This window comes from Musa acuminata, chromosome BXJ2-4, assembly GCF_036884655.1.
Source record: "Musa acuminata AAA Group cultivar baxijiao chromosome BXJ2-4, Cavendish_Baxijiao_AAA, whole genome shotgun sequence".
NCBI classification, from domain to species: domain Eukaryota; kingdom Viridiplantae; phylum Streptophyta; class Magnoliopsida; order Zingiberales; family Musaceae; genus Musa; species Musa acuminata.
The window spans coordinates 29,214,469-29,227,538 of NC_088341.1; the positions used below are offsets into that span (position 1 = coordinate 29,214,469).

General features: G+C 34.7%; 1 protein-coding gene across 1 annotated transcript; it reads left to right on the forward strand.

The window, feature by feature from the left end:
• Window positions 1–312: 312 nt before the first annotated feature.
• LOC135584360 (pectin acetylesterase 8-like) lies at window positions 313–5,227 on the forward strand. Its single transcript, XM_065104435.1, has 13 exons — window positions 313–706; window positions 1,571–1,701; window positions 1,899–1,981; window positions 2,468–2,594; window positions 2,991–3,070; window positions 3,186–3,272; window positions 3,360–3,484; window positions 3,584–3,644; window positions 3,760–3,813; window positions 3,893–3,970; window positions 4,338–4,443; window positions 4,647–4,789; window positions 4,897–5,227. The coding sequence occupies exons 2-13, from the start codon at window positions 1,572–1,574 to the stop codon at window positions 5,002–5,004; spliced, it is 1,182 nt and encodes a 393-aa protein (XP_064960507.1). The 5' UTR covers window positions 313–706; window position 1,571; the 3' UTR covers window positions 5,005–5,227.
• The last annotated feature ends 7,843 nt before the right edge of the window (window positions 5,228–13,070 follow it).

Sequence of the window (13,070 nt, forward strand, 5' to 3'; positions counted from 1 at the left end):
TATCATTTATTCTTTCCTCGAACTTCTCTCGTCTAAATATGGATTTTTCCGATGTCTACTCCTGCGAGGAATGTCTTATCTTGTGATTGATTCGTTACCCGAAACTTGGTTTTCAATCGTAACGCGTCAGTGTCCTATTCTTACTTTTCTCTATCTTATCTCGAGCATCTGCTGTGAACCTTTATGACACCGACGAACGTGCCGACAGCTATACGCGGGCCCAGCGAGGACGGGTATCAGATTTAAAGCGATGAACTCGTCTGATGTGCGCAGCAAAAGTATCAAAAGCTCCCTCCATTAGCATAACGTGGCAACCTGTATTACCCGACCAGGCAAAAAACTTACGATACTCGACTCCCTTCCACGCCGCTTTTTTGTGTGTGTGCAGCGCGTCGGTTGGTAGAAATATTATTAATTGCGGCGTAAAAGAGATCTTAGATCGTCCGTTTTAAAGCCAGCCGGAGGGTTTGCAGAAATAAATATTGATTTGTGGCGTAAAATAGGTCTTCGCTGGTCCATTACAAAGAAAGGCAAGGGACGCGGCCTCTGCGTCTACGCGTGAAAAGTTCGCTCCGTGAGAGAGAGACGGTAAAGAAGAGGCGCTATATATGTTGTATCTTCGTCAGGTTGTGTGTGTATTGTCTGCTGTCGGTCGTCTGCTTTGAAGAAAGAAGCTTTTTACAGTGCTACGCCACTAACATTTCAGGTAGTAGATAAGTGTCTTAGTTCTTTGCAGCACTTCTCTGTGATACTCGACGAAAGCTTGCAAGTTAGTGCAATGAATTTTTGGGAGATGTTGTTATTTCCCGTCTCTTATCTCTTGGTTTAGCTCGTGGATTTTCTCGGATTGTTGGTGTTTTTTTTCTGTTTATTAGTTCGGGTGGCATGCATTTTATGACGAAGTTTCTCAGTACTTTTGATAGTGCGAGGAAGGCTGCCTGATCTGTTCTTCCCAGGGCTAAGTGTTGAGAAATAGATAAAAGGGCGTCCTGCCTTTTGATTCTCTAACTACATGAAAGCTACTACCATTAGCAGATTCACGTTTGGCATGCACTTATGATATATTTAGCTGGTCACGCGATCTCATATATTGTTGATTGTGTTAGGTCTTTTATTGTATTCTTTTAATGGTTAGACAGAGTCACATGTTACTTCACCGTCGATCCTTCGTATGTGGGAAATTTTGTTCTCTCTGTGTGCTCACAGTCGGCCATTTAAACTATTACGATGACGATGATGAACAAACCGTTGGGTTTCCTTTAAAGTGGTAGGATACTAAAAGCCGACATGGTTATATCATGTTTACTCATGGAAGGAAGAATTAATAGCCAGTGTGTTCCTTTCCATTCTAATTTAAAGTGGAAATTTTAGTTAGACATTGATTAACTAGTGTCTTTGTTTCAATCTTTAAATAATGGTTCAACATATATATAGTTTTCTAAATGCTATCGTTCTAGTAGATGAACAAATCATCAACTATATTTATTTAAATTGATAAATTTATATCTGTAGACTCTTCAGATTTTGTTTTCTTTCTTTTCAGCTGATAAAATTTGAAACGATACTGCAGGATGGTGGGTGCTAAATCAGGAACATGGATTTATCCTTTCATCTGCTTTTTCTTTCTTCTGGCCTCTCTGGAAGTGGATGCTTACGATGTACCCATGACTCTTTTGCATAGTGCAGTAGCTAAAGGAGCAGGTATGATTATTCGTAAACATATGCTTAGTCCAGAGTACACATGACTATTTCTTTCTGCGAACTCTTTTAACAAGTGTATGTGATACTCGTCGGAGTATGTTCTTGTCGGACATTCAATCTGAAATCCTATGTATAGCTTTCAGTGGCTTCGATTCAACAAATAACTAAAAACTCATGATTTTTCACATAATTTTCAGTCTGCCTGGATGGAAGTCCCCCAGCATATCATTTCTCTCCTGGGAGTGGCTCCGGAGCAAATAACTGGTTGGTTCACATGGAGGTCAGTTCATCTTCCTGCAGTTGTTTGGACATTCAAATTTACTATTTGTAGGTCGATAAGGAAGCCGGATCCAGCATTATTCGTGAGACCATTCTGTTGTCACCACAAATGTTACCATTGGATACTTGTTAAAAGTTATTTTAGTTACTGGGATTGAGGAATGGTGACTTTTGCTACTTAGGTAGAAGCATCATTTGGCAACTAATAATCCTGAAAATTCCAGTATGGACGAGTTGATTGAAATGCTCACTTCAAATGTGAAATTTTTTTGCTAGTTTACAAGTCTACGTCTTCTGTATACCTGCAATACATTATTCAACACATGCATATTGAGGATGGCTAAATGTTTGTGGACAGAGGAAAAGAATATTGAAAAAAAAAATTATATTGCTACTAATCAAACAATCTATCAGCTATAAAGTAGACAAAATGTTTAGACTTATTGGAAGATGCAATTTCCTTGATTAATATATTCTTGCTTTGCAGGGAGGAGGATGGTGCAGGAATGTCGAAGAATGTCTAGAGCGTAAAAATAATTTCAGGGGCTCCTCTAATCATATGAAGCCACTTTCATTCTCTGGCATTTTAGGAAACAGCAAAAAATCTAATCCCGGTATGGTATTTTGATAGATTACTGTATGGAAATAATTCTACATGCAATCTTAAGCTTGTAAACATATGGACAAGGAGGTGCTGAATTGGTGGAAGAGAAGCAAAGCTTGAACCTCTATGTGTTTCTTGCTTGGTGTAAAAAAAAACAAAGAGACAGAGAACCTTAACATTCTTACTGTTGTTGGCTTTCTTATCTCCAATATCTCTTTCGCGACATCCCTCTTCTTTACAAATCAATTTTTTCTTCTCCGCCAATGTATTATAGGTATTACATCCAAAAGACAGTCATACACATGTCGCATAATAAATATAAGATAATATACGTGTATGTCCATGCTCTTTTTACACATGTTTCTTTTGATTTAACTTCCTTGTATTTCATCTTAAAAATGTGCAGACTTCTATAACTGGAACAGGATCAAGATTCGGTACTGTGATGGCTCATCGTTTACAGGAGACGTAGAAAGAGTAGATCCTGTAAGCTCTTTAAACAAAAAGTCCACATGATGGATGAGATTTGCGTCGTTGCATAAACAAGCATGAGATTTGTGTACTAATAATGCTTTTTTTTTTCTCATCTAAATTTGATTAGGCTACAAATCTACACTACAGAGGAGCCCGGGTTTGGCTCGCTATCATGGAAGATCTGTTGGCAAAAGGAATGAACAGAGCAGAAAATGTATGTGCTTGTAGAGTGGTAAAAGTTTCTTATTATGCAAAGATTTGTTTGTCATAATTAATACTCTGGTGAATGGGCTGCATGCAGGCACTTCTTTCTGGTTGTTCAGCGGGTGGATTGGCGTCCATTCTACACTGTGACAAATTCCGCAGTCTTCTACCAGCAAGTGCAAAAGTTAAATGCTTTTCTGATGCTGGTTATTTTATTGATGGGTGAGTTTATTAATTGCCTTGGGTTCTTTGTTCCTTTGCTCATACATATTGTTTTCTTAGCATGGTATCAATTGGCATTATCATGATTGCTACTAACAGGAAGGACATTTCTGGAACGACCTCTGTCAGATCCCTTTACAATGATGTTGTCAACCTTCATGTCAGTTCGTTGTCGCTTGTATTCTTTGATAATAAGTAGTCCATCCTATTAATGTGCAGTATTCTATCTCTCCCAAACTTCTTTTAGTGATGTATGGTGCTTTTATAATTCCTAGGGGTCAGGAAAAAATTTGCCATCTTCATGCACCTCAAGGTTATCACCAAGCATGGTAAGAAGTATGTTTGCATTTGGAATATATATAAAGGATGTCACGCCATCTGAACAAATATATCAAATTGTGAATGCAGTGCTTTTTCCCACAGAATGTGGTGCCTAAAATGAGCACGCCCCTCTTTATACTGAATGCAGCGTATGATGCCTGGCAGGTAACAGCTTTCTCGAAAATTAGCTACTGTCTTCTGTAAAATACTCATCGACGGTTTGGTACCAATTCAGCATAGCAAAGATGATTCTTCTACATTCATAGGATGAGTGAGCAATATTAGGTATCCGTTGATGGACAGTAACAAATTGCAATGCATTCCTATTCTTGTGCTTCTTTAACTACTACAGCATAGATTTCTTGTTTCTCTTCACCAAATTACTGTCACTTCACGTTGCTCTGGTGCTGCAAAGCAATGCTGTGATGCTTTTGCATATTAGGATGATAAACATTCCGACATATTCCTTTTTGTGATGTAAGCCATTGCCCGTTGAATATGCTAGCTAATTGATGAGTTGTTTCTATTGCAGATCAAGAATACTTTAGCACCAAGTTCTGCCGATCCCCGCAAAAGTTGGAATGCCTGCAAGCTTAATATAAAGAGTTGTTCGTCAGATCAACTTGAGAAAATGCAAGGTTGGCAACATAAAACTTGGCTTTGAACTGCTTGATCAACTATTATTTATCAACATCCAAAATAGAAAGTTAAGGAAATCTTCTACTTCATTTCATGAATCCATGATAAACTTTGTCTGATTTCGTGTACTTGGCGATTGTTGTCACCCAATTCCCCTGCCAATGGATTCTTGGAATCTAATGAGTTGACATGCCAATGACAGAATTCAGGTCAGAGTTTCTGCGTGCACTGCCGGCAAGTGGCAACCCATCTACGGGCATGTTTATAATCTCATGCTATGCTCATTGCCAGTCAGGGAGTCAGGACACATGGTTTGGAGCTGATTCCCCGATGATTGATAAAATGGTAAGAATTGCATAGTCTTTTCTTATTGGTACATATCTCATCATCATTATAATATTTATATTTCTTGCTTGCATGATCTTTTTCTTGATCTATATTCTTCCCTGCAGCCAATTGCAAAAGCTGTGGGAGACTGGTTCTACGGGCGGAGTGTTGTTAGAAAGATTGACTGCCCATATCCATGCAACTCTTCATGTCGCAATCGTGTATATGAATGAATCCGCGGAAGATTAATGAACTTGTGGTATTCTCACGAGAATAAGTGGAAAGCAACTGCATAAACTTTTCTTCTTATTACAGTATTGCTTATTTACTTTAGTGTACTATATGACAAACATTATAACATTCTGTCACCCAGCAAACCTTATAACTTTTTTGCTTACCCACATTTCTTGTGAGTCCTAACAGTTTGGTGAAAGTTTCAGTGACATTTGACTTTTATTGTTTTTTACATTGATCACAATCAAAGAAACGAGACGCATCTTTTTTTGTTTCGTTTCGAAGCGATGATTTCTTCCAGCGGTCCCTCCTCTTCTGACTCTTTTCTCCCCTTACCTCTAAAAAAGTGTTTTTTAAGTTGTTCTTCTTGGGTTGGACTGTATAATGAGTATACTTTATCAGGTTTAGGGGGCAAATATAATCGATTTCTCTAAATCATTACCAGGGGTTGGATTAAAATTAAGATTGAATCTTTCCTTCAATTAGTAGGGTGAGATAGGACATAAAACTACAGCATGTGGTCTCTTCGTGAGGGAAGATATTATCACTATCGATAGTTCTGATAAGGGAAAAACTAGGGTTTTTCAATCATAATCGAAGGTGAAAGACAACCATCCTTGGGTTTGAGTCTAAAGATGCATCAGTTCAAAGCAAATCAAAGTCAATCCAAGCAACAAGGAAGTCCATTTCTCTTCGGTGATGACTTAGATGCCACTACAAAGGACAAAACACAAGTCTCCAATAAAGAGAAGTTCGATGTTTCAATGCCTTTCCTTATTTCGAAAACGTCTCGTGCAATTTCAAAACTCCTATCGCAGTTGCTTGGGAGAGATCATGTGAGTGGCAATATTTCGTCATCTTCTACATCGTAGCTCGAATCTGACTCCATGTCAACTATCATTGTTAGAAATCTGAAATCATTTTAAAAATCATGGGATGGTAGTGGCTCTTTGTTTTCTTTTCTACCTTTGATCGTCTCCTCTTATATCACTTTGATGACTAAGGAGTATTAGAAGAGAACAACGACATGAGGATGGACACTACATACATCTTCACAATGGCTACCGGTAAAGAATAAAAAGTATTTTTTTTCCCTACCCTCTCTTTATCTATGCTTCTAACATTTGAATCCCTCAACTCCGAGGTCTTGGAGGCCTTCATTGCTACTACTACAAAATGAAAACTCGGTGGACTAGAGTTATGCTAAAAGAAGGCCCAAAGACTCAGAATGGGTCCCTTAAGGGATGATCTAATATTCTTCTCGTATCCCCTAGGCATAGATTAAAAAGAAAGAAACTAAGAACATCTACCCTCTCTTTATCATAAAACCTATGGCTTCTAAGTCGGGACTCTCTCTCACTTCTAATCTTCTTTTATGATTATCCTAACTTGAAATAACCTAGGAGTTATTAAGTGAGATAGCCAAGAGCACTTGTTATCTCTTTCGAAATATTTTAATTTCTTTATTTACTTTGCTCTGCAAAAAGTGGGAAGATTTATTGTATGTAGTGATTAGTAGATCTGATTGTTGAATCTCGGATTTTGATGATAAAATCAATTGATGATGTTAAGATCTAATATGCATTTAAGTGACGTAGGACTAACCTCGATCAAGAAAAAATAATTCAATTAAAGTTGGAAGAATCAGAAGTTGGGCCGGAGTGAAATATATTAAAAGATTGAACGTCGGGTCGGAGAAATGATCAACATACTAGAAGAACTTCATGTCATGAAAGGATCGAACATTGCACTAAGGAGATCGAAAGTTGTGGAAGTCAACATGTCGATTGGGCAATATGTCAAAGGAGAGGATAATGCATCGAAGGATCGGACGAAGCACTAGATGAACCAATAATATGTCGGATAACATAGGATTTATGCTTGTAATCGTGTGTCTAGATCAAGTTAGTTTATGTCTAATTGAGTCAGCTTTGGGGTAAAACAATATCAACTCAATTAGGGACCAATTATGCTTGAGTTAGGACTATTTTGGGCCAAGTGGAAGGCTCATTCGGTCACCCATAAAAGGACCAGGGGATGGTGCCGCCAGATTGGGTGATGGTACCACCCAAAAATAGTATTTCAGACTATGTCAGACAATGGTATCACTCAATGTCAGACTGACAAGCGATGGTACCGCTAGTTGTTAATATGGTTGACGATGGTACCACCCAATAATGGTGGTGGTACCACTAGTATCTTGGAAACCCGAGATAAGATACTTTTTAGCCATATTTTTAAAGTCATTTAGAGTTTATAAATACCTCAGTTATTCCTACATGAACCAGTAAAAAATAGAGTTGAGAAAGGGGGAAAGAATCTTTGTAAAAAAAAAGTTATAAATCTCTCTTAGTGTAGAGTCACCTCTTCATAGTATTTAGAAGTTATTCTAAAGGAAGAAATGATATCTAAGTTTAAAAGAGAGAGATGTAAAAGTTCTCTATTGAGCTTGTGAAAATGAGAAAGAGTTATAAATGTAGTTGATCTTTTCCCGTTGAAAAAAGATTGGTAGTGGAAGCCGGTAGCCTCGAATGAAGAGGAATCTGGAATGGACGTAGGTCATGATGACCAAACTATTATAAACTCGGTTTGCATTTACTTTATGCTTTTTATTTATATTATAAACTAATTTACTTGCTCACTCCTTTACAAACGTTTTCAAGTTATACTTATCTTTCTGATACGACCTTTATCGAACGAGATTTTCGAATCAATGAGATTTTTCGAAAACACTAATTCACCCCCATTTTAGTGTCAAAATGGTCTTAATAGTTGGTATCGGAACCAAGTTTTTCTCGTTTGGTTTAACACCCAAAAGAATGGCTTTTACCAATAATATAGAGGGTTACTCTATTATTCGTCCTTATATATTCAATGGGATGAACTACACATATTAGCAAACATGAATAAGAGTTTTCTTGCTTTCTATGGATTTTAATTTATGTAATATCATTGAAAATGATTTTTAAAAGTCTTCTAATCTAATGAACCAATGGAATGATTTGGAGAAGAAGATTTTCTTTTTTAATGCTAAAGCGATGAACGCTTTGTTTACGTTTCAAACAAAAATGAGTTTAATTATATTTCTTTATGCAAAACTATACATGAGATTCAGCACGTACCGAAAGTAACTTATGAAGGCATGAATAGAGTTAAAGAATCTAAAATTAATCTTTTGATGTATAGCTTTGAATTGTTTCAAATAAAACCAGGCAAAACCATTAGAGATATGTACACCTATTTTATAGACATCATCAATGGTTTAAAAGCACTCGGTAAAAGCTTTTCGAATCTTAAACTTATTAATAAAATTTTACGTTTTCTTCCTAAAAGTTAGGATATAAAAATAACGGTAATATAATAAGCAAAGAACTTGATCAATTTTTCGCTTAAAGAACTTATCGAGTCTTTAATGACCTATGAGATGACATGTCTTGCATACGATGAATATGAGAACAACCTTCTAAGGAATATAAAGGGTTTAACACTTAGAACAAAAGAAGAGCACTCGAGCGAAAGTTCAAGTGATGACGACATAGAACTTTTGACAAGAAAATTTAAAAAATTCATAAAACATAAAACTAAGAACAAAAACGAACTTAAAAAGAAGAAGCTGTCAAAGAAGAAGAAAGCACTAAAGGTGACTTGGGATGAATCAAGTACATCTAAAGATAATAAGCAAACCAACAAATGTGATGTGCCAAACTATGCCTTAATGACTCTCAACGATGAAGTAAGTGACTCAAACGAAACTCCTTTACTTTACAATGAATTATTTGATGCTTTTAATGATTTATTTGATAAATTTAAATTAGTTGGTAAAAATTATAAAATGCTAAAAAATGACCATGCCTCTCTCTCTAGTAATTTTGAAAAATTAAAAAATGAGCATGATGATTGTATGTTAACTCATTGTACTAAATGTGAATAGTTAGACTTAGTTAAGAATAAAAATATATTATTAAAATAAATATTAAAAAAATTTAAAATTGATAGTGAATCATTAAATATGATTCTTACTAATAAGGGTTATGTATATAGAAAAGTAGGAATCAGTTTTGTGAGTAGCAACACTCAACAAAGACCGACTTTATTTGTTAAAGGACCCACATTGTATATTACCCCTAAGGTTAAGTGTAATTTTTATGGTAGACATGGTCATTTTACATATAAATATTCTTTCAAATGTATGGCTCATATAAATTAGTTTGAGTTCCTAAAGGAACCATGAATGACTTAATACCAAAAGATAAGATAGGTAGATCTAACTATAAGGGACCCAAAGTTAAATGGAACCTAGAACAAACCTATCTTTTTTATAAACATGTCTACAATTGAAAGCTAGGAGCAAAAAATGATATTTTGATAGTGGATGCTCAATGCTTATGATCGGAGATCCAACACACTTCTTAAAACTCACTAGCTAAAATAACAAAAGAAAGATAATTAGAATTAGAATTATTTGTAACAAATCAAATCTTTGATTGAAGATGTTTTATTAGTAGATATAACTCATTAAGCATTTGCGTAACAAGAGATATAAAATTAAATTTGAATTTAATGCTTGCATACCAAATAAGAATAATTCTATGAATGCCTAAATGTTTATCTTGATGATTGTCGTGATTTGTTTTTTGGTTTTTAAGCAATGATGCATGGTTTTGGCATAAAAAAACTTAAGCATGCTTATATGAAATCAATCGCTTAAATTGAAACAAAAAGGAGAGAATGTATTTTTCTTGAAAATATGTCTAAAGATTTTTTATTTTTCAACAAGTAATTCATAGTGATGAATCTATTTTATGAATATCTTGAATTAAGAAAGTGACTTTGATGATTTGACAAATTAACTTTGAATGAGTTTTTTTTTAATCATGAACTTGATACTTGATATTTTTTTATGAATCAAGATCTTTGATCTCCCAAGATTTCTTTTCGTTATTTACTAAAAAAGGAGACTTGTCAAAATGAATCATGTCTTTTGGTATTCATAACTTGATCTTGCATGATCTTTTATATTAACATATTTTATGTCATAATTTTTATATGATTTATTTGTATTTATGTTTGTTTATCTTATGTCATGACTCAAATATTGATGTAAAAGAAAAAATTGTATCATTGTATTCTTTTCTTCTTTTTAATAATAAAAGGGGGAGAGAAAAATTGTTAGCTTGCACATTACAAAAGAGAAGCAAAAAGTGCTAGCTTGAATGTTAAACTTAGGCATGTGCAAAAATTCTTCTTATATATTTTTCGAATCATGATATTGATTTCTCAATTTTTATGACTTGAGTTTTCTTTTTAAATCAAGATCATTTTCTATCATTCCTTCTAATTAGAAAAGAAGAGATTTATTAAACATGACACATGGTCTTTTGGTATTCATGACTTGATCTTTCATTTTTTATGATTGAAATATTAATGTAAATTTATCTTTGTTATTTATCTTTATCATAATTTAAAATTTGATGTAAAGGTAAAAGAATTACAACATTATATTCTTCCCTTTTTTTTATAATAACAAAGGGGGAGAAAGTATTGCTAGCTTCACATTTCAAAGAGAAGAAAACTTGTTAGCTTGCACATTTAAAAGAGAAAAACTTACTAGCATACACATCATAAAGAAAAGTAAAATTGCTAAGCTAAGAAGCAAAGAATTGCTAGCTTGAGCATCTCTAAAACTTACTAACTTACATATTCTAAGATGATGTAAAACTTGCTAATTTACCATCTTGCATTTTTTTTTCAAAAACTATTAGTTACACTTTTCTCCTTTTTGTTGATGACAAAAGGGGAGAAGTTATGATGATTTGATATTTGATTAAGCATGGATGTAATATACTTTGATATTTTGATATCATGATGATTTAAAATATTTATGATTTTATGATGCATGCAATACTCATGATATTATGATAATGCATATAATGAAAAGCTATGATCATGCATGGTAGAATGTAATATATTTTGATATTTTGATACCATGATAATCTGACATATTTATGATTTGGAATGATGTATGCAATACTCATGATTTTATAATGCATACTATGATGTGAAAGTCAACGGTTATCATTTTTTGAAATGATACCTTATTTTAATATGACATATTGATAGGGGGAGTTTAGATTAAACTTCATTATTAATTGGTTGTCATCATAAAAAAGGGAGAGATTATTGAATCTCGAATTATGATGATGAAATCAATTAATGAAGTTAAGATCTAATATGTGTTTGAGTGTCATAAGACTAACCTTGATCAAGGAAAGATAATTTGATTAAAGCAAGAAGAATCAAATGTTAGGTCGAAGTGGAACATATCAAAAGATTGAATGTCGGGTTAGAGGAATGGTCAACACGCCGGAAGGTGCCATGAGTTCGGGTATCGGGCCGAAGGATCAGACATTGCACCAAGGAGATCGAAAGTTGTGGGAGTCAACATACCGATTGGGTAATACACCGAAGGATCGGATGAAGCATCGAATAAACCAATGACATGTTGGATAATATAGGATTTATACTTATAATCGTGTGTCTAGATCAAATTAGTTTAGGTCTAATTGAGTTAGTTTTAGGGTGAAACAATGTCAACTCAATTAGGAGCCAATTGGGCCTGAGTTACGATTGTTTTGGGCCAAGTGGATGGCCCATTCGGTCACCCATAAAAGAGTCAGGCGGTGCCACCACACCGTCCAGACATAATCTCCTAGGTTATGTCAGGTGGTGGTACCACTAGACTAGGTAGTGATACCACCCAAATATAGTCTTCCATATTATGTCTAGTGGTGGTATCGCCAGACTGAGTGGTGGTACTGTCTAGTGTTAGTGTCAGATTGGGTGGTGGTACTGCTCAGTATCGGATTGACAAGCGATGGTACTGCTAGTTGTCAATATGGTAGATAGTGGTATCACCCAACAATGGCGATGGTATTGCTAGTACCCGAAAACCCGGGATGAGACTTTTTGGCTCTATTTTGAAGTCATTTAGAGTCTATGAATACCCTAGTTACTCCTCTCGAACCAACAAGAAATATAGTTAAGAAAGGGGGAAAGAATCCTTGTAAAAAAATTATAAATCTCTCTTAGTGTAGAGTCATCTCTTCCTAGTATTTAGAAATTCTTCTAAAGGAAGAAGTGAGGTCTAAGTTTAAAAGAGAGAGGTATAAAGGTTCTCTCTTGAGCCTATGAAAAAAAGAAAGAGTTGTAAGGATAGTTGATCTTCACCAATTGAAAGAAGATCGACAATGAAAGCTGATGGCCTCGAGTGAAGAATAATCGAGAGTGGATGTAGGTCACGATGATTGAACCATTATAAACTCAGTTTGTATTTACTTTATGCTTTTCATTTATATTACAAGTTAAACTCATCTTTCTGATACGACGTTTATTAAATGAGATTTTCGAATCAACGAGATTTTTTGAAAGTACTAATTCAATAACTCCCTCCACCCCCCCCCCCCCCCCCCACATCTCTCTCTCTCTCTTAGTATCGAAACGGTCTAAACACTAATAGTATTATTGAGCTTGGAAACTCGATTGATTTAGAACTTTGATAATCAACACTAGTAACTAATATTACAAAGAATCAGATAAGTCTCCTTGGCTCTTATCTTTTATTACACTAATACATCGACTTTAAGTCTCCTTTCAAATCAATTGGTTAACTTAAATATTTCTTAGTTTATTTATAGGGATGTAAATGCTATTTGTAGTCTATAAGATAAAGTTAGTAGTGGTTCTGATCAACTCCTTTTCTTGTTGATTTTTATAATTTTATCTTTAATATTAATATCATTTATCTTGATTTTTTGGGTCCTCAATTTACTTAGTACAATAATCTCATTGGAAATTCTTATATTTTTGCTCGACCGATCATATTTTTACCAATGAAGCTTGGTTTTCTATTTTCAAAGATGATGTAGTGCAACACCTCCCTAAAATAACTTATGATCACTCTCCACTCTTGATTAAAGTGGATCTTGCTACCTTTGATAGATATAAAAATAAACTCTTCTAATTTGATAGTTGGCTTTTCTCTCCGGATGTTGATGACATTATCAAT

Bases quoted from the DNA above. Each gene is read 5' to 3' on its own strand.
- LOC135584360 (XM_065104435.1), top strand. From the start codon at position 1,572: ATGGTGGGTGCTAAATCAGGAACATGGATTTATCCTTTCATCTGCTTT. The intron at 3,273-3,359 runs GTATGTGCTTGT...GGCTGCATGCAG, and splicing joins GAATGAACAGAGCAGAAAAT to GCACTTCTTTCTGGTTGTTC. The intron at 3,645-3,759 runs GTCAGTTCGTTG...TATAATTCCTAG, and splicing joins ATGATGTTGTCAACCTTCAT to GGGTCAGGAAAAAATTTGCC.